Source organism: Meriones unguiculatus, chromosome 8, assembly GCF_030254825.1.
Source record: "Meriones unguiculatus strain TT.TT164.6M chromosome 8, Bangor_MerUng_6.1, whole genome shotgun sequence".
Taxonomy (NCBI): Eukaryota; Metazoa; Chordata; class Mammalia; order Rodentia; family Muridae; genus Meriones; species Meriones unguiculatus.
In genome coordinates this window covers 16,813,211-16,835,048 of record NC_083356.1, presented here as the reverse complement: position 1 = coordinate 16,835,048, position 21,838 = coordinate 16,813,211, and the positions used below count along the sequence as shown (strand labels likewise).

The window sequence follows — 21,838 nt, the reverse complement described above, 5'->3', positions numbered from 1 at the left end:
GTCCGTGCTGATGTGGAGAGGTCCATGTCTGGGAGGAGGGACTGTGGGCTCTTGGGTTCTGGGTGAAGTGCAAGCTTGGTCCCCTTCCCTCCTTCTAAGGAAGACGGAGAGTACTCTTTGTTCAGAAGTGTTCTTTGGCAGGTCAGTAGGACTGAAACAAACAAGAGCTTTTCTCAGTGGCTTTCTTGACAAGTAAAAATTTCCCTTGTGCATGGAGAATCCTTTGGAGAAGGAGTGTGACAGTGTGTTACTCAGAATGTTCCCAAACTATGCGATTCAGAGGAGGAGCCACACTTGAGAGCATGGGAAGGACCTCTGCTATCATGGGTTGGGGGAGGGACGTAGGAGAAGAAGAGGGAGGAAAGGTGGGATTGGGAGGGGATGGGGGAAGGTGCTACAGCTGGGATACAAAGTGAATAAACTGTAATGGTAAAAGAAAAAAATAAAGAATCCTTTGGGGTGTCAGGCTGTGTCTCCAGCTGCCTGCATTAGGATATCTGATTGGGTCAGGGGCTGTCTACATTTTAAAATATGTTACGGATTAGTTAATAAAACAAGTACTGTACTACGCATCTGTGGTGGTTCCTGGGGCATGTCAGTGAGCAGCGCTCACACTCCCTGCTCAGGGTGGTGTGGGCAATAACTTTTCTGTGAGTGTGTGAGGACGCTCTCTTCCTGTGCTCATTCTTTCCATTGTTAGGGTTCTGACTCCTTTACCTAGGGGCCAGTAGTCTATTTGGGAACAGATTTTTTTATATTTATTTATTATTTATATAGTATTCTGCCTGCACGCAAGAGGGCACCAGATCTCATTATCGATGGTTTTGAACCACCATGTGGTTGCTGGGAATTGAACTCAGGACCTTTGGAAGAAGAGCCAGTGTTCTTAACTTCTGAGCCATCTCTCCAGCCCAGGAACAGATTGTTTTGTGAGGGAATTTTAGATACACACAAAATCAGTTTGTTTTTCAGTAGTATTGAGAGCCAATATTGTGCACTTTCTGGTCCCCGTTCTTGCTGAGCCAATGTAGTTGTTAGCAGGTGGAAAGGCTGCTCTTCAGAGGTGGTATGTACTGTGCTCGGGTTGAAATGTGTATATAGCACAGGGACAGAGGGCAGCTGCTGTTGGTGGCTCAGTCGTTTACCCTTTTTAGAGCTCTGCCTCATCTCATCTATGCAAAGAGACAGTAATAGTGGTCACTTGGTGGAATTATTGTGATAGCTGCCTAAGATGATGCATCAAGGAGTTAGTGTTTGCATAGCTAGCAGTCAGTAAATGTGAGGGCGTGCCCCTTCCCGGGTCTCGCACTGTGTTGCCTAAGCTGGTCTCAGACTGCCTTGGCCTCTCTAAAGCTGGCATTAGAGACTAAGATTGCAAAACATGTGCCACCGTGCTCAACTATGAATAGTTGTTTCTGCTTGTAGCTCTGGTTTTTCTCAGTGTATCTCTGGAAAGCAGTGATAAAACACTGGAAAGCAGTGATAAAACAAACACTGTGGAAATACAAAGGCAAATACTTGATGGAGCAAAGATTTGATCTGACTCCCAGTTTTAGAGGTTTGAGGCTGTAGTCTAGCTTCTGGGCCAGTGTGAGGTACTGCTCCATGATTGGAAGCGTCTGGGGCACAAAGTGGCTTCCTTCCTGGTGGGCTGGAGGAAGGGATAGAGGTTGTGTAACCTTCAAAGGCATGTCTTCACTGACCTGAGCTAGGCCCGCCTCTTAAACTTCTCCTATCTCCTAAAGTAGCATCACCAGCTAGGAACCAGTGCACCGTGGTGGAGAGGTATTTGAACAAGTATATGAGAGTATGCCTATTCATACATGTGTGTGTGCACTGGAGGCTAGGGATGATGTTTAGTGTCTTTCTCTGTTTCCAGTTTCTTTCAGTTGATTTCACTTCACTTTACTTCAATTCATTCATTTATAGGCAGGGTCTTTCACTGAACCTGAAGTTCATGGCTCTGGCTAGGCTGGCTGACTAGTAGGGTCCCAAGATCTACTTGTCTCTGCCCCCCAACTCTGGGGTTATAGGCTTACAAGGTCATGGCTCAGATTTATATAGGTGCTAGAAATTAAAGCCTAGCTCCTTTCTCATAGCAAGTGCTCTTACTCATTAAACCATCTCTCCAGTGCTGGTACCAAGGTGTTACTATGTGAATTGTGTGGGGGTATTTCATATTCAAACTGTAGCACCACCACTGTCCTCAGATCCTCACACTCACTGTAACTTAGACATTGCTGTTGTGTTCTCCAGGTTAGGGATCTGGGACTCTGTAGGGAACGCTTGCTGAGGTTACAGAGGGAGCTTTGTAGCCCAGCTCGCTGATTCTGCTTTCTGTACATCTGTAGGTATAGAGGAGGTTTTTCAGTACCACAAATCTCAGTGTGGTGAGCTTGTTATTCTGGGTTAATACAACTTCTGACCTTTGTAGCATATAATTCAACAAATTACACTTTGGAGACATTCAAATCTAAATTGAAATTTTGCTGGTGATGTCCTTGATTTTGAATCATAAATATTTTGTTTCTTGCTCTGGAATGTTCATAAAACACTGTCCCCCTCTTGCCCAAATTCTTTGTCCTCATCAAAACCTTTACAAGATTGCATATATGGGACTTTAACAACTATAGCCAAAACAAGAACAACAAAACAACTATAGCCTATTTGACTTTAAATATAACTATACAGTAAGTATTTCCTAAGTCTTTTGCATGTTCATTGCTTTTTTTCAAAGACGTCATAATTTTGAGAGAGGACAGAGTATGTACTCATTTGGTTACAAGTGAATTAGAAATAGAATGGTCATGTTGCTTAGTGACTTAGACATGGAGCTTGGCTTGGAAATGAGAATGTTCCTAGGTAGCCTCAGGAGGCCTAAGCGATAGTTTGTGGGTTAGAGGAGGAAAGCAAGTCTTTGAATCTGATGTGTAATGATCCTGGGCTAGGTCTAGTGGCTTTCCATCCATTTGCCTGAATAAATAAAGTAATAAATAGCATTTATTAGAGTGTGCTTGTTTTCAAGGAGGCACAGTCATGTGCTGCATACCATTTGGTCCACAATGAACTTGTGTGCCAGTCATCTTATAAGATTATAATAGAGTTCAAAAATGCTCATAATGTCATAGCTGTGGGATGCCCTTAAGCCATTATAGTGTCATCCAGTGCCTTTCTTACGTGTTTGTGCTAATGCTAGTATAAACCTCGTTTCCCCCAGTTACATATAGAGTTATGTAAATACAAAGCTCTTGAGAACCATGAAGTTTGTTTTTAGTATATACTTGATTGCTTTATAACACTAGAATAAATAAACATGCTGGGTTAAGCTGGGCTCAACTCATCCATATCATTTTCTTAAAAATTATTGTTATTTGTGTGTATGCACATTGCACATGTGCATGCGTGATGTTTTTATATGGGAGTATGGGTACCTTCTTATTACAGATGTGTGCTATCACGTTTAGATTGACATCTTTAATATAAAACTAATTACATTACTTGTCCTATGGAGGTTAGTGAGGATTGAATGAAATAATGTGTGTTGTATGTGGATCAGTGTTAAGTAGTGATTAACTTTAGCTCATTTCACTTTGCTACCATCAATATTGTGAATATATTGTAAAACTTAAATTGGCAACCTTTCTCAAAAGTTAAAAGTAACGGATCTAAAAAGTGTATTGTATAAGGCTGGGAGCACATGCCTTTAACCCCAGCACTTGGGAGGGGAGGCAGGCGAATCTCTGTGAGTTTGAAGCCAGCCTGGTCTACAGAGTCCAGTACAGCCAGAGTTACACAGAGTAACCCTGTCTCAAAAAACCAAAAAGAAAAAAAATGTGTATTTTACAGTTGTTGTTGTTATTAAGTCACATATAAGAAATGGAACTTTTTTAAAAAAATGGGCAATTGACAATTAGCTCTATTAATAAAGCTTTTCCTAGGTAGATATTAAAAATAAAGTTAAAAAATTTAAAGTGAAAATAACTCTTAAGATGCCCTTCAGAAGTCATTCTTGGTATTGCCCAGTGCAAGTGTTACGTACTCACGTAGAACTCTTTTGTTTTACAGGGTTACACTGTTAGACATTATGATAGCCAAGATAGTGGGCGATGAGCAGCTGACAAAGGATGACATCTCTATATTCTTGCGCCATGCTGAGTTGATTGCAAACTCATTTGTGGATCAGTGTAGGAATGTGGTAAAGTTGATTTCAGAACCTCACACTGAGGATAAGGTAAGGAGACCAATCTCAGGACTGGAGGGGGAGAACAGAAAAGTTTTCTAGTTCCATCAAGTCCTCTGTGGGGTTTCTTTCTTAAAAGGTTTTAAAGATTTGTTTTTATTTATGTATGTGTTTTATTGCTTGTGGAGACTAAAAAAAAGGAGTCAGATGCCCTGAAGCTAGAGTTATAGATATTTGTAGGCCACCCTATATGAGTGTAGGAAATGAACCTGGGTCTTTTGGGAGAGCTCTCCAACCCCTCTTGAAAGGTTTTAGGCACACTCTCTGAGTGATAGGTGGTTTTATTAGAGAATTTAGAAACTACAAATAAGGGGAAACCATGCCCTTGTTTTTTCCAAGTTAATGACTTGAAAAGTAATTTTGGTTGATACTTTGAGTTAGGCACAGGTCCACAGACATGTGTTAAAGACTCCTTAACAGTTCCATTGTTGACCAGAAGTGTGGTAATGGTGATAGTGGTATAAACATAGTGTGCAGTTAGCGCACATTCTGAATGAGTGAGTGGATGGGGTCAGCCCTGTAATTACACATGTGGATGGTTTCTACTTTTATTCATTGTACACATTGCTGTGGCCCACGTTACATAGTTACATCTTTATATGGGTCCATACTCTTTTGCTGCTCTTGCAAAGGACCTGAGTTAGGTTCCCAATGCCTACCTGGCAGTTCACAACCTTCTGTTACTCTAGTTCTAGGAGGTGTAACACCCTCTTGGACTCTGAGGGTACCAGGCAGGTGAAATATACATATAAAAAATAAATCTTAAAATATTAAAAAACAAATAACTTTTCAATATATGTTTCTGAGCTATCTTTAAGAGGTTTATTTCCCCCACTCAGGGTAGGGCCTTCCTAACCCCATCCCTATTGGTTAACCACATCACAATCTCTCTCCTTTATCGACCCTTTCTCTACTAAAGGCTACTGAAGCTAGTTGGCGGTAATTCTATCCCCACATTTTCACTGGAAAAACTCTGCTTGTACCTATTTCTTTGCCCTTCCCTTTGATTTAAAGTCAGCGTTGTTCTCGCTTGGAAACTGCTCAGTAGCAAAATAAAAGCACCTCTTGAACAGCACAAAATGCAGTCCCAAAGCAGCATGTGAGCAGTCGAACTAAACTAGGCTGGGCTGCATTTCTGTGAGGCTTAGTAGTAGGTTAAAAGCATGCATAACGACAGAGAATAAACAGGTCACATGTTAGCTGGGACTTAAGTCAGGGATGAGAGTAATTCCACAGGGACACAAGGAAACATTTTAAAATGTTATTCATAGCTGTGTACTTTGATACACTGTTTTGTACACTTAAAGGTATGTATTGCATATAAACCGTACCTCAGTGACGCAGAATTTAAATTCATTTTAGTGACTCATGCTGGAATGCTGTTGGCAGTAGCTTAAGACAAGGTAGGAGAGCTTGGACTTCACAGTGGACACTCACTCAGCATGAAAAGGTGTGCAGAGAAGCAGACAATAGACCATAGGGTGCCCTGGAGAGATATGTGTGATTCTGACAATTTCTTCACTTTTAATGTAATTGATGTCATGTTTGTGATAGTTTGGCCTGAGAGTCCACTGCCCTCTTTGTGCTTGGATTCAAGGACACTTGGCTTTTGTCTTTAGTTGTCTTCATTTAGACAACAGTTCTCTTTCTGTAAAAGAAAGTAGGAAATTTCAGCGTTGATTTACCCTTTTGGAGACAGTTGCTTTTGTTCCCAGCAGGGGGAGTAGGGAGTTGTTGTAGGCATATTTAAAAAAAAAAACAAAAAACTATTTTATTTATGTTCCCGATGCCTCTGCCTCCCTTTTGTATCCCAGTCCCTTCCAATATCAGGTAGGAGAGAAAGGTTAGTGGAGAGAGGGGACGTTGCTATCTTGGTTACCTCCTGCTGTTTAGTGTTGTTGGGTTCCTTGGGATAAGTCCAGTCTTCCTTTCCGGATATCTCCAATTTCTTGTCAAGCTGCAACAGTAGCAACCAGGAGCAGCAGGGGGAGGCAGCAGCATCCTTCTTTCTCAGAGACCCCCCCAACACTCTCTGGGCCCTGGCATTTATTTCTCTCTCCAGTGTCCTCAGATTTAAACTACCTGCACCTGGGAAAGAGCCCCTCTTAGAGCCCACACAAGGCAAATAGTTTGCTGCTGTGGGCAATCTCAATCAGCCCCATATCCCACACTGGGGATTAAAACAAAAACGTGTTTACATAACATAACTGAGTTTTTAAAGACACCAAAACTTTCCACTAAAAGGTGTGCTTTAAAAACATGTTTTAAAAATTAAGTTTCTAGGAAACACACACACAAAAAAAAAAAAAAAACAAAAAAACCCAAAACCAAATAAACAAAACAAAACAAAAAAACCAAAATATTTCAATATTCGTTAAATCACAGCTGTCTTTAAATTGTTCACAAGACTTGTGTTTAAAGTAATTTTATAGTATTATAGTGAGATAGACCTGTGCGTGCCCCTCCCCCTCTGTTTCCCTCCTTCTCTGTCTCTCTGGTGTGTGCATGTATTGTTTGTGTTGCATGCATGGGGGTATGTATATGTTCATGGATGTGTATGAAGAAGACAGTTCAGGATGTCAGGTGTCTTCTTTATTGTTCTCCATCTTACTGTCATGAAACAGGGTCTCTTATTGAACTAGTAGCTTGCCTTTTTGGCTAGGCTAACCAGCCACAGATCTCTCTGGATCTACCTGTCCCTGCCCACCAGGGCTGTGGTTCCAGCCACTTGTAATTTTTTTTTTTTTTTTAACTTGGTACCAAGGTTTCAAACGATGGTCTTCATGCTTGCAGTACTTATGTTCTCACACACTGAGCCATCTCCTCAGCCTCTAATATTTTTATGTAGAAAAATTTATATTTTTCTTTCAAATAGTAGTTTCTGTAAGGGAGGAGGAAGATGCTAATTTGCATAATATACTTTGAGCTAGGAATGGGGATAGAAGGCTACAGTAGACTTGAAGACTCTTGAACCAATATTCCAGCATACCATGCTCTCAAGCTGTATGCTGGAGCTTAAGATGTTAACTTCTGGGAGTCTGCTGTTCATAGCTGAACCTTTATAGGCTGGCTGGTTTTTGGTTGCCAGAATCACTACAGAAGTTTTTGAATGCACATCAGGGTTCTGCCTTCCTTTCCCTCAGCCACTGACCAGCAAGCCGTCAGTGATTTCTTGGACACACAAGATACTTAAGACAACTAATAAAGTTTTCAGAAGACTATGACTAAAAATAGCTGTGTTTTTCGAGGTTTTTGGACTGTGTCGTTTGAAAATACTGAGGCTTTCTTCATATGCCTCTTTGGAGAAGTAGCTGCATGTTCAGGTGGTCACACTCATCTTCTGGTGTAGTTTATGTTCCTATTTCCAGGTTTTGTTACTATTTAGTCCATTTTGGACTATCGTAAGTTTTTAAGCTTAAGTTTACTGAATCTTAGTTACTTGTTCTGATCCTCGCGTTTCCTCTGAAAGGTTTATATTTCCTGATTCCTGTGCACGTTGAAAATTTCCCTTAGTTGGAAAGGGTTTGTATTCACTTAAGTGTTTGCAGCCTCAAACTAAGCAGCTTTTTGCAGTAGCAATTCATATGAGCTCGTGGAATGAGTAAGAATGGTATCTGTGATTGCACAGACCGATAAGGATCATATTTGGGCACTTTGCTCATATTTCACTTTTCTGTAAACAGTTCTTTAGCTGATGTCAGTGAAACAAAGTTAAGAGGTTCCTGGTTTTCCCAGCCCCCACCTCTTTTCTACAGAGCTATTTGTGTCATGTTTTGTTCCTGAACTAAAGCTTTCATGGTGTATTTGCACCTTAAGTTGCTTTGTCTCCTTTTCATAGTGATGTATGGACTGTTCCTTAGCTTAACTTTCCAGATATGTCTTGTATCTCCTTTCATTTGAATACTGGTGTGTACTGTTTTTTTATTTTAAAGAAATTTAGCCTTTCAAGAACTTTGTAATCATTTACTTATTGATTTATTTATTTGGTGCTGTAAGGTCTGGTAGTGTATGTGTATGTGCCTGCAGGAGTGAGAAGGTTACAGGACAGTTTGGGGGAATCGGTTCTCTCCTTCCAACATGTTGATTTCAGGGATTGAGTTTAGGTTGTAAGCTTTGGGAGCAAGCACCTCAACCTACCAAGTCCTGGCCCTACTGTAGGTTTTTCAAAAGTTGAATAAAGTTTCACTATTTAGACAGTTTTTTTTTTCTTCTACACTCTGTTACTGACAGAAACCTAACATATTCCCCATATTAGTCATTAAATTTCTTGTATTAATAAAGCCAGCATTATTTTAGCATTATCACTTAAAAATGATTTTCTTAAGGGCTGGAGAAATGGTTCAGTAGTTATAACCTCTAATATTTTTTCAGGAGACCTAAATTTAGTTCAGTGCTCCTGGCCTCTGTAGGGACCTGAGTAAAAAAAAACCCACACAGACACATACATGTCCATAATTAACGAGTTAAAAACGAAGAGTAAAGATAGGGCTATGGAGATAACTCAAGACAGTGGAGTGGTTGCCATAGCTTTCGGACCTGAATTTGATCCCCAGAACTCATGTGAAAAAGCCAGGTGTAGTGGTGTACTCTTGTAATCCCAGCACTGAGGAGGCAGAAACAGGCAAGCCCTGGAGCTCATGGCCCATAAAAGCTACACTACTTAGTGAGCTGTAGACCAATGAGAAAGAGACCTCTTTTGGCCTCCCTGGGAACTCACTCTCATGTGCACAAACCCATACTGAAACACATGCATATAATTAAAAATAAAATACATCTTTAAAAAAAAACTTGCAAAGTGTTATAAACAGTCTTCTAGTGTACCATTCAAAATACTGCTAAATTGACTTTAATGTACATATTTTTTACCCAACAGTTGGAGAACAGTTATTTGTCCAGGAATGTTCAGTATAACATTAAATTTTATGTCTACAGAAAACAAATTAAAAAGACAGAACAAAGCACTGTGCCCTGTGCAGAATCAGCCTGTTGTTTCTCCAGTAGACTTGTTGTCTAGAAGACATAGTCTGGGCTGTCAACACTCAACAGGACAGAGTGCTGAAGCCCAGCTGAGTTAATGGGTTACCCATGATACTGACTTCAGACTTAGAATCGAATCTTTTTTTTTTTTATCCCTCCTTCCTCTTGTTAGCAAGTGAAAGCTTTGAAGACTAAGGCATTGAAATTTGTTATTTCTTGATATTATTTGAGATTTGTAGGAAGCTATATTAAAGACTTATCTTAATTTTTTCTGAAGAATATAAAGAATAGTATTATCAAAAAAGTTTTCTTTGTTGAAGAATTTTATCTTTATGATCTAATTTGTAGGTGTTAGTGTGTTTTGTCAAATAGAGTATACTTGAAAAAGGATGCTTTAATACCTGTAAAGATTATATATTTGAAAAATATATTGGAATGTTGGCATGTGGTGGTTTCCTGGTCATGTTTTCTGTTCTTATGTTTTCCATCCTACCTGCACATTGCATACAGTCTTAGATTTACCCAGAAATAATGTAAGTTCTTAAAGTTAGTGTTTTTTTAGATCAGGACTTTACAGGATTTTTGTGGACAAGAAGTTAATGTGTTTTGTGGAATGTTTGCATCTCTAGAGAGGAACTTTCATACTGAGAATGCTTAAAAAAGAAAGTATTTGCATAAGTGTTATGTGTAGCTTGTAATTTTGAGCATTTATCCCACTGTTGGAAGGTATTTCTGCTTCAATAAGAGCTTTTCTGACTCTTTTCTTTTCTCCAAGAAGACACATAATGACATGTAGTCTTGCCCTCTTGTTGCAGCTGTTAGTGATCATTCAAGAACATTTAAACACTCCTGTTTTTCTCTGCAGATGTGTAGCATAGCATTTATTCTCTCATTGTTAGTTATAACAAAGTTAAAACTCTGATTCCTAGCAAGGAGGTTTCCTTATCTTTTTAGGAAGCCCTGGTTACAATTCGGCTCCTGGACGTCTTGTGTGAAATGACATCCAACACTGAGCTTCTCGGCTACCTACAAGTTTTTCCTGGCTTAATGGAACGAGTGATCGGTGAGTGAAACAGCACACATCGTGCTTTTAGTTAAGAAGACTTTGGCATGCTCTTGAGTATAAATTCAAACACAAGCCCTTATTTTTGGTGTTTTCACTTGAGATTCTTTGAAATGTTTTCTTGAGATTCTTTGAATGGAATTGTGATGTAATGATAACAGCTCAGGTTGCTCAAGCAACTGTTGTTCCTTTGCATCTGTGGAGGTTGGGTCCTGCTTTGTAGTATGGTGACTAGTCAGGCCCCTCTGCAGGCCCCTCACCTCATAGGAATGTTTTTGATGAAACTGATGATAGGGATTCACAGGTGATAAGGGTGATTTCCTTAAGTTTTATTATGCTTTAAGTAATAGATATTTTTTTTTTCATTATACTTCTGAGAACAAAGGATAGTGTTTGACTCACATTATAGATTTAATCTTGTAAGAAGAGATCCTTAATAATTAGGAAGCCATTATTTGAAGCATTGCTGTCTTTTTGGATGTCAATATACAAGACAGGTGTCATTATTTGTACAAGTACAGTTGAGCTAGCAGGGATCTGTAGAAGGCACTAGGAGGTATATCCCAGAGTTCTGTTTGTTTTGCTTTTTAATTTTTAGAGACAGGGTTTTTCTGTGTAGCCCTGGCTGTCCTAGACTCACTCTGTAGACCAGGCTGACCTAGAACTCAGAGAGATACACCTGTCTCTGCCTCCCAAGTGTTCAGGTTAAAGGCATGTGCTACCACCACGTTGAAGAGTTCTATTTTGAATGCAGTACTTTTAATGATAATCAGAGTAAGTTACCAAACAAGGAATTGTTATGAAGCCTGGAAAAATATGGATTGCCATCCTATCTCTGCTGTTACTACTTCTCTGGTCTGATTGCTTCATATAAAATTGTGAAAATGATGTCTGCATTTAAAAGGTTTGTTCAGAGGGTTCAATGAAATAATATGGAAAAATGTATAACTCCTGGAAGATTGTCTGTTTCCATAGGCTGCTTGGGGTATTCATAGAATATAGCAATATGATTTCTTATGGTTATAGCTAATGTTAATCCATGCCTGAATCTGGTAATTTGGCCACTGAGAAAGCCGTAAATCATTACTGAAACCTCTAGTGATTTACGCTTACCTGACTGTCACATTAGCTTTTGCATAAATAAATGGAAATTGAAAATCATTTTGTGAGAAAAAAAAGTTGCAAAATTTTAGCTAATTTTCCTTTGTGGATAAGTCCAAGTGAGGCTAATTGTTATGATCAGCCTCCTTCAAACTGGGTCTTTAAAAAAATTAATATGAAAGCAAAGAAGCTGTCAGTTGTTACGGCTATTTTACCTCTGGTGGTGCTGAAGAAAGACTGATGCAAGCTGGGCAAGGGCTCTGCCGCCAAGCTGTGCCCCACACACGAGTAATTATTGAAGGAGGGTTTGGTGCTCATTTACTTTATTTTAATCCAATGGGTTTTTTTATGGAAGACTTAGATGCTGTACTAGTTTCTTATGGAAAGTGAATCTCTACCTTTCTGCTCTAGATGTTTTACGAGTGATTCATGTAGTTGGAAAAGACACCACGAACATCTTTAGTCCCTCTGGCACTCTAAAAGCCGAGGGTGACATTGAACACATGGCTGAAGGGTTTAAGTCTCATCTCATCCGACTGATTGGAAATCTGTGTTACAAGAATAAAGAAAATCAAGACAAAGTAAGATTATTTCTTCGTGTATGTGTGGAGAGCAGTGAAACCTTATGTGAGTTCTGAGAAAATTGATTGAAAAGAATATCTATAGGTTAATATGTAATATAAAATAGTATGCGACATCTTATTTTTCTTCAAATAAGCACAATATGTCATACTTGATCTTTTTTTTTTTTTTTTACTTTTTATTTTAGTGGGGTGTGTGTGTTAGATGTATGAGTGTGAAACAGTGTAGTCATATGTTTGCCAGTGCATGCATGTGAAGTTGGTTCTCTCCTTTTCTCCCTTTACTGTCCATTCCTTAAATCAAGCTTAAGTTGAGAGGCTGTGCAACAAGTGCTTTTTATCTGCTGAGCTATCTGGCTAGCCCTCTATGTAACATTATTTTGCTTTAAAGTCTGTGTTTTTGTAGTTCTTGCATTGTCTTTGTCCTGAATGTATTTGAGGCACTCTCCTTTCTTATAAATTAGCAGAGTTTGCTTGAAGTATGTTTATTTAAGCATTCTATTATGATTCATGGAACAATCAATAAAATAAAAGCAAAAACAAGCCAGGCTTGGAGGCAAGTGCATCTCTGTGTAGGCTGGCCTAGTCATAGCAAGTTCCAGGCCATCCAGAGCTGCATAGTGAGATCTGGTCTCAGAAACAAATCAGAGGGGGGGAATATATATATATATATATATATATATATATATATATACACACACACACACACATTTTTTTTAACAAGTTTGTAAATTTTTCTAGTAATAGGCTTTTCAGAAACATGGAGCCAGACACCTGTTTTCCCTACCTTAGGAAGGACCAGCCAGGTGGCTCACTACTTCAAGGACAGCAAGACCCTGTCTCAGTGAATGAATGAAACAAACACGAACAAACAAACCTGGCTATTACTGTAAGAAAAATCCTTGGCTTATGCATCCTACATTGACGGGTGAATAGTGCTGTGACCTGAGTCTTTTAAACTAGGTGTTTTGAATGGATATGTACTTATTAACATGAGGGGCCACCTTTAGAACCTCTTTTGTTCTCTCCTTTGTACTGTACATTGTAGAACTGAGAATACTAAAAACATAATCTTGATATCGATAAAAGAGTTGCATGATGATTCCATCACACGCTTCACAGTGAATTAACACACACACACTCCATCCCCCAGATAGGACTTTTCTGTGTAGATCTGGCTGTCCTGGAACTTGGTATTTAAACCAGGCTTGCCTTGAGCTCAAGAGATCTGCCTGCCTCTGCCTCCTGAACACTGATATTAAAGACATGTGCCACCATGCCTAGCTGGAGCTAGGGGTTCTTCGTTTTACTTGGATTTACTCTGAGCAGTGCTTGTTTTGCTTGTTTAAATATTAAATCTGTTACGGATTATATTTTGTAAGACATCTGTAATTTTTTGTTACTGTGTATATATTGTCATTTTACCACATGTCTATCAAGGTGTCTGTTCTCCATTCTCTTGAGTTTCTCCAGCCCACATGGCAGCTTTGAACAGTAACATGTGATAGGAATGAGTCTGTATCATTTGTGGCATAGTTTTTGTGGCCTAGTTGCATGCTTTTTAGAAGCTAGTTATGATGTAAGAAGTCCTGATTCCATGAGAACACCTTGCTGTGACTTGGTGAGACCATTTACAAAGGCCCTGGAAACTGCAATGAACGAGTGGGACTAGTCAGACACACTTGCAGAAAGCCATCTTGGAAGCATATGTAGCCTGGGTTCTTTACATGACTGCTGACCCAGGCAAAGCCTTTTCTCAATTATGGATCATAGTATTGAGAGAAAAAGTGAATTTAGGAAAAACTTTTGTAGGTTCTCCTTCTGTTAGTAGTGTAGGATGCTGCTATTGGCTTTAAGAGTTGTAAACTGTGGATGAAGGCAGTCTTGCAAAGACACTCAAATTATGGCACAAATTCATAGATTCTGGAGTGAAGTTGATACTAGAAGGGAATGGGACATACAGAAATGTCCATACAGAAAATGTCCATACAGAATGTAACATACAGAAAATCTGCCTGCCATGTTTTCTAGTTTGAAAAGGGCAAACAAAGCAAAACAAAAATCAAACAAACAAACAAACAATCCCCCCCCCCCCAAAAAAAAAAAAACCAGGAACAAAGCGGCAAATTGCCTCAGTGGGTAAAGGCACTTACCACCAAGCCTGAAGACCAAAGTTCAATCCTTATGTTCCACATGGTAGATAGAAGTTTTCCCCTGGCCTCTATACAAGTGCTGTGACATATTCCAACCACCCCCATCTTCTCCTTCTTCCCTTTTTCGCAATAAATGTAAATTTTAAAACCCAAAAACAGTTTGGGGGCAAATATTGAAAGTAAGGAGGGAATTCCAAAAAGGTACAAGCAAGCACCAGGTTCTATGCACCAATTCCCTAAAATTTTGCTCATATTTGAATCCTGTACAAACTTGGCATGCTCCAGGCAGGTAAGCTGTGGACAAAATAGTTATTAAAATCTAAATCGCCAGTCTACAGGGTTTACATTTAAGTCAAATAAAATAAGTGTTCACTAAAGCAAACAAACAAAAAATAGCCCGCTTTAGAGGAATATAATGTAATTAAGAGTTTCCACAGCATAGTTCATATAGTGTCTAGGATCCAACACAAAATCACCTGACCTACAGGAAAACGTACTCCGTTGTTAAAAGAACTGTTAATCAAAAGAAGCTGACTGCAAATCACAAAGATGCTGCCAAGGATTTTAAAGGAGCAGTTGTAACAGTGAATTGACAGTGTGCATTATATGAATGAAAAGACAGAAAGAAATAGGAATGAAAGATAGAACAAAGTAGAAATTTTAGAAATGAAAAGATGTAGCATCTGATATTAAAAGGTTTATGAATTCTTAACAATACCACAGAGCTGGTAGGGAAGTATGTGTGCTTGATTCTATAGCCTAGAAAAGATAGGAGAAAAGACTGAAAATACAGCAGGTCTTTGTACTATATCGCAGTTGGGCACAATTTGTTATATGGCAATCAATTATGGGAAGAATGAGACCGGTTTTGTCCAGTGTGTGTGCAATCTGGATATTCTTCCTCATTGAGCAGACATGTAGCTAAGACTACTGATTCCTTCTTAGAAACTTGCTGGAGTGATTTTTTGTAAAAGAAAATTGATAGAGAATAAAACACTTTACTTTTTTAATAACCAAAACTACTTTTCTTTAGGAGCACACCAGAGCTGAGTTCCTTGAGTTCAGTGATTGCTTTGTTGCTAGTTTGGGTTGGCCTCTTACAGGAATATGATGTAGTAACTCTTAGGTAACTTATGAAATAGCTCATAAGAGTCAGGAACAGGTTGCACCCTAAGTAAATGTAGAATGCACCCCAGTGCTGTGCAGAGGACCATAGGGTCCACAGGAAGTTGCTGGTGTGGTCTCTAATAGAGAAAACAGTCTAGAGATCATGAAGGATTCATTTGAGTGTAAGAATGAATGCCTCTATCCCAGCATCTTTCCTGTGCTGACAAAGGGTTCAAACCTGAAAGTGTTACCTCTGGGGAACACACCCTTCTCCCCCGTGCTTGCTTTTTCAGTGCTCTCAAAACATTTTTATTCTTGTAGCTCAATCCTGACTTCAGTTGGATAGTAAAAATGCATTTTCCTTTCTTATTGTCCCAGCAAGGGATAAAGTTCAGTAGCTTTCACAAACTTTTGTTACAGCTCTGGGGAACTGGATGTTTGGGTAATAGTTCTTTATATGTGAGTCACTAATTCCCAGTGTGTGTTTAGGTGGTTTGTTTGACTTCTATGCAAATTGGAGACTACAGATAAATTTGACTTTATATTTCCAAGACTAAATAAAGATCCAGGGTAGGGGGGATTTGTCTCATCTCACCAAAAGAAAAAAAGGAATGGATGATTTATTTGTTTAGTGTCTGTGTTGCTGCATCATGCCTTCCTATAGGCATTGTCAGCTTTAACCTTTGCAGCAGCCTAGCAGAGCAGGTTTTGTTAGGGATGTGAAAGGAGAGGCTCTCCAGTGGTATGCTGGCAGAACCCAGAGTAGAATTTAGGTTGGTTTTCCCGTGACTCCCCAGGTCTGTGCCTGTTCTCCTGCACTCTGATACCTCTTATTTGGAAATTCTCGTTACAGTAAGCTTGGAGGGAAAGGTTTAGAGTAGACTTCCTGAAGATAATCAGCCCATAGGCCATCCAACTAGAACTTCTCAACCCCTTTTGGGTTCAGTTAGGAAACTCTAGGGGACTTTTCCTTAACCTTCAGGGCCTTTCTTTGATTGATAATAATTTGCCTCCTGAGAAGGTTCCATTCTAGGAATGTTGTGAGAATTTCTTTCTTGGGGAAACAGCTGTTTCCTCCCTACAGGTTCCCAAGAACACACCAAAGTTTGATTCTACCAAAGTTCACTCTGGGGAATCAGTGCGTTTGTTAGAGACTATTAATAATATTGGGGGACTCTGAGATAGTAGCACCTGAAAATCTCAACCTAGTGTGGATAATGGCTTCCCTATAGCCTCATAGACGGAGTTCTCCTCGATTAAGCTTTCCCAGCTTATATGATCCAAAAGCTACTTACAGTCAGGACAGAATTTCATACAGAGGGCTGGGAGACACAGGAGGGAGAAGAGTCTCCTTTTTGAGGGTGGGGAAATCATTTTCCCCCTAGTGACCTCTGTGAGGGCTTGTGCAAGCAGGCAGGCACAGCTTGTGAAAAATGCAGTTGTTTTGCTTAGTGGATTGTGTTCTATAAGGGACATCTGGGATCTTACCTCTGACCACTGAGCACAATGGGAACTTTGGTAGACTCTTTACACAGCACTTAGTTCCTCTGAAATCTGCCCAGAAGCCTTTTGAGCCCTACCATATTTCTGCTTGTCATGTAGCTTCATTCATTGGAATGCAGCATCCAGCAACTGGGTAAGGCCCTTCTTCTGTGTCCTTTGGAGTTTCCTGTCTTTTGCGTCTGCATTGGGTCACTAGAGTCTATGATTCCTCTATGAAAAAGACTGAAAGAAAATTTGTCAGCATCAGTTTCTAAATGGAGAAACCAAGGCTTAGGGAGGTTCCTGTGTGATTTAATTTAGCTGAAATTTGATTCATTTTGAATGCCAACTGGGTGTTGTGTGTTCTGATTGTCGGTAGGGGCTAACATATGTGCACTAGCACTATTATTCCACAAGTCTGTTACAGAGGCCTGCCAGAGAGGACCTGAAAAGGTTGCCTTATATTCTTGTGTGGCCAGTCCAGAATAGTTCTTTCTGAGCAAATGTAGACTACCAGGACATGGAGTTATGGGAATGGGAGATCTTCTTCCTTTGTTTTTGCACCTTTGGACAACCTGCTCAGAAATTTATTGAACCCAGCCCTTGCATGGGTCTTGAGCTTATCCTTGTGTGGAACTGATGATCAGGTTGCTTCCTGAACTGTAAAGGCGTCTAGACTTCCCTGCCAAATCATGACTGAGGTGTTCCTAATCCTACTGACTTCCCCTTCATTCTGTCTTCTGTGCTCCACTCATATAACATTTCTTTGCTACAGCTATAATGATTAGTTTACTTTTAAACCCAGGTGGATGAGATGGAGAGCAATTCTGTTTGGGTTTCCATTGTAAGAAGCACATGGATATTAATGCTGTAAACATAAACCATTCTCTGACTTCTTTGCTAGGATGTGGAATGTATGGTTTACTCTCTCTCTTCCCCATTCTTCTATTTTTCACTGTTGTTGTAGCTTCTCTAAGTAAATGCCTTATTTGAAGAAAAAAATGGTTTTCATTTCTTAAAGCTAAGTGTGTTATTTGAAATATCTGGGAAGTTGAACCAGTTTATCTACTTTCTTGTGTCCCCAAAGAAAAATGGCATTGACTAAGTGTAAGTGATACTTACACTTGTTTCTTGCAGGGTGCATTCTGCTGAAGGCTCCCTGGCAGTGTGGGCCACTTCTTCCATCTTTCTGTCCTCCTCTCCCTCCTCCTTGTAGAAATCCACAGCCTTAGTGCTGGTGCCTGGTGGTCCCTGTGTTGACATGTGTGCACACAAAGCTTTCATTGCAGGTATTAGTTCATTTGAAGACAACTCAGTTCTGTGTGAGGTTCAGTGTGTGAGGAAGGTGCAACTCATAGCCCTTTTGTCCAGAACTGTCCCTTAGGAAAGTGGTTCTTAAACATCGGTGGCCATGAAAAGCACATTTGTCATCTTATTTTGCTCATTGTGTTATGCCTTTAAAAATTGTGCCTGATAATTCTTAAATGAAATTTTATCTTTTATGAATTTTATCTTTTATAAATTTTTAATTAAAAATTGGTTATTATACAGTGTGATAGGTTTCAAAGTGTTTTCATATATACATGTTATTTTACTTTGTTCTTATTCATCCCCTTTATCCATTGTCACCCTCCATCCCCTTTATTCCTTTTGCTGATCCCCTTCCTCCCCATAATGGTTCTTTTAAAGTGTCCTCATGCTGGAGGGATGGCTCAGGGGTCAGGAGCACTGGCTGCTCTTCCAGAGGACCCAGGTTCAATTCCCAGCACCCACATGGCAGCTCACAACTGTCTGTAATTCCAGTTCCAAGGGATCCAACACCCTCATACAAACATACATACAAGCAAAAACACCAATCCACATTAAATAATTTTTAGAATGTGTCCTCCCTATTATATTTTCTTTTTTGTTGTTGTTGTTGCTCGTGCTCAAACACAAGGCCTTGTATAAAGTAGACAAACCCTCTACCTCTGAATTATATAGTATCAGAGTTGGCCTGTAACAGTTTATCTTAAAATACTTGTTGTAGGGGCTGCACAGAAATGCTTGGCAGTTAGGAGTGCACTGTTCCTGTAGTAGCACCTGAAAGTCTCTGTTCCCAGCACCCATGTCAGATGGTTCACATCTGCCTGCAACTTCAGCTGTAGGGGGATTTTGACATCTCCTTCTGGCCTCCTCAACACTCACATGTGTATAGTTATAAATAAAATGAATCTTTAAAAAGTTGTTGTCTGTACAGGGTGTAGTTTTAGGTCCTGAAGATACAAAGTAAATAAAACACTATTTTCTGGCTGAAGGAGTCATTTGTAAGCAAAGACTAGACAAAAGAAACAACTTTGCACATGAAAATTAAAATTTCTTTAAATTCTGAATTCTGGTATAATTTTCTGAAAGTCTTTTATGTTTGGGATTCATTAGCTTGCTTAGTTAGTGTATGTTTTTTGGGGGCACATGTGTCACTGTGTGTGTCCTGTCCTTCCGTAAAATAGGTCCTGAGGATTGAATTCAGGTTGTCCGGCATGGTGGGAAGCAAATTTACCCACTGAGCCATCTTATCAGCACTATTTGGAATATTTTAGTGCATTCTGACTTAATGTATGCCCTTTTGTTTTGTTCAGCTTAGTGTCTTTTTTGTGTGCAGTGTGGCAAGCCTTTGAGTTTCTCACATCTAGAGCAGGTTGGCAGGCCAGTCCTGTACGATTCTCTCCTGAGTAGCATGATTTCAAGCAGGGCATTTGCTTAGTGGATCGTGAAGCTGGAGACACATTTATATGGCTTTTTCGGTGTCCCAATTGTTTCATTGAGGTTGTTTTTCTTAGAGTTAGTAACTACTCATATGGAATACTTGTTAGGTGAAGAAATAAAGACTTGATTAGCATGTGCTAGTGTCTTCCATTGAGCTGCTATAGCATCGGCAAGGGTGCCAGAGTCCTTACTGCCTGCTACAAGAAGGGCTGCTTTCTATATTTGTGCTCTGTACTAGCATTATGTGAACTCTTCTCATCCATATGTTCCTAAGTTGCACTTTTAGAGCTCCTTACAAGGAACTTTGTAAACCTCTGTAAACTTAAGGTCAGCTAGAAGCAGATTATACTCCACTGTGCCCTTTCTTGATGTTTTTGCTTTTCTACCTTACTCTGCATATGCAGTTGGTTTCTGTGTGTGGTGGATATTTCATGGTGTGTCTGCCAACATACATGTACTTATGTTTTGCTTTTACTTGTCTTTGGTGTGTATAGGTTAACCACCAGCCAAAGAGATACATGAAAATTTTGATTACCGCTCACTTTTACCACAACAGGCTAGATCTGTTTCCAGCTCTGCTAACAATCCCACACCTTTTTCCTGGCTTCTGCTTATTGATTGTTCTTTCATTTAAAAAAGAAGTGTTTCTATATGGGTAATAATGCTGAGAATTTTATTGTATGCAGTCTTCTCATGGGTCTTGAGCTGATCATTCTTTACAGGTGATGGGTTACTGGACTGTAAATGTATGCACACTTCTTTTCCAAGTCATGCTATGTGTTTGTCCATCTCCTCGGGGCTCAGTCTCTTCACGGTGGCTGGTTTCTTGGTGCTACAAAGTAAGCTGTGTTCTCCTGCTATTTTTCTTCCGTCATTGCTGCCCTTGCAGTAGGGCAGACATGACTAAAATTAAGCAAACACACACTGGTTTCTTAGTCCACCATCTACTGACTGTTAGTTCTTCTTTCAGCTTCTTTGCTTCAAGTGGAGAAAGTCCTACTTCCTTTTGGGTTGGAAAGATTGCATGTGATCGTTCCAGCAGGCTACCTAGACACTGCATTGGACGTGAGCCTCCCTTTCAGGCTATGGCTGAACAGATCTAGTTCATTTCATCATCTCCCAACTATATACTTTAAAAAAGTTTTAGTATGTTTGTTTCTGGATGGGAGTGGGTGGTGTGTGTGTGTGTGTGTGTGTGTGTGTATGTGTGTATGCATGTTATGATGTGACTGTGGAAGTTGGACAACTTGCAGAAGTTGGTTCTTTCCTTTTACTATATGAGTTGTGGGTTTTGAACTTAGGATCTTAGGTTTGGTGGCAAGTTCTTTTACCCACTGAGCCATGTTGCTTGACCCTCAAATATATGTATTTAAATAGACATTCGTAGATAGCATGTCATGGAGTTTACTATGTGTGAAATAATCTTGATACCCTTGCCTTTCTAGATGGGGATTCTTTGAGGAAGTAGTGAAAGCATGTAAGAACTTTCTTTAGGACAAGAATACTGATTTTTTTCCTTGTCAGGTCTACCACAATGCTTTTTTTAGTTCAATATTTTCTTGGCATTGTCCACTAAAGAGGTGACATATTTTCTATATCTATTTCCAAATCTGTTCTAGGACAGCTCTGAGAGTATAGAAGGACACCCCCCCCCCCCGCCATGCATTTATTTAATGTGTGTCCGTGTGGTAGTCAGAGGTCAGCTTGCGGGAATCAGGTCTCTTCTTTCCCTATGTGGGTTCTTCAAATTTAGTTCATCAGGTGCAAGCAGGTGCCCTTGCCAATGAGCCACCAGCCCTAGGGGAGCTTTCAACTAGGTCTGTGTCCTCTTGGTTACACCGTGTGTGTCTCCTTGGTCAGAAGCAAGTTGCATAGAATCACTGCTTATTGATTTGATGATTGAGTGCATAGACAAGATCTGGCTTGCTTAGAATTCCACTTCTCTGTAATGTAATCCGAGTTCAAGAAATATGTCAGAATTCATAAATCAAGCTGTCACCATTAGTTTCTTGAACTTACAGTTCCTGCTACAGAAAGTGAAATTAAAATTCCTATCTTGAGGATACATATAGAGATTTAGTTTGTTGCAGCTGTACTTTTTTTTTTTTTTTTTTAAGGCATAGAAGAGGGCTGCAGTTGTAGCTCAGTGGTAGAACATCTTCCTACCCTGTACAGGGTCCTAAGTTCAATCCCTAGTACTGCCAAAAAATTAAAGCATTGAGGATCTTTTCTGTTTTGTTATAGGAGGAATCAGCTTGTACTTCTATGGGAGGGGCATGACCTTATTTAAAAGGGGCACTTACAGGAGCATGAGCCATCTGTTGCTATTGCTACTGCATGCCAGGGGTCCATGCTTTGTGGTTTCTTCATGATAGCCCTACTTCCAGTT

General features: G+C 39.8%; 1 protein-coding gene across 1 annotated transcript in view; it reads left to right on the top strand.

The window, feature by feature from the left end:
• The window catches only part of Atxn10 (ataxin 10), a 134,637-nt gene that overhangs the window by 47,408 nt on the left and 65,391 nt on the right, over window positions 1-21,838 (top strand). Inside the window, exons 7-9 of the mRNA XM_021630875.2 lie at window positions 4,066-4,231; window positions 10,172-10,280; window positions 11,793-11,962. Of these exons, the coding sequence (XP_021486550.1) occupies window positions 4,066-4,231; window positions 10,172-10,280; window positions 11,793-11,962 (445 nt within the window). The remainder of the gene's footprint in view (window positions 1-4,065; window positions 4,232-10,171; window positions 10,281-11,792; window positions 11,963-21,838) is intronic.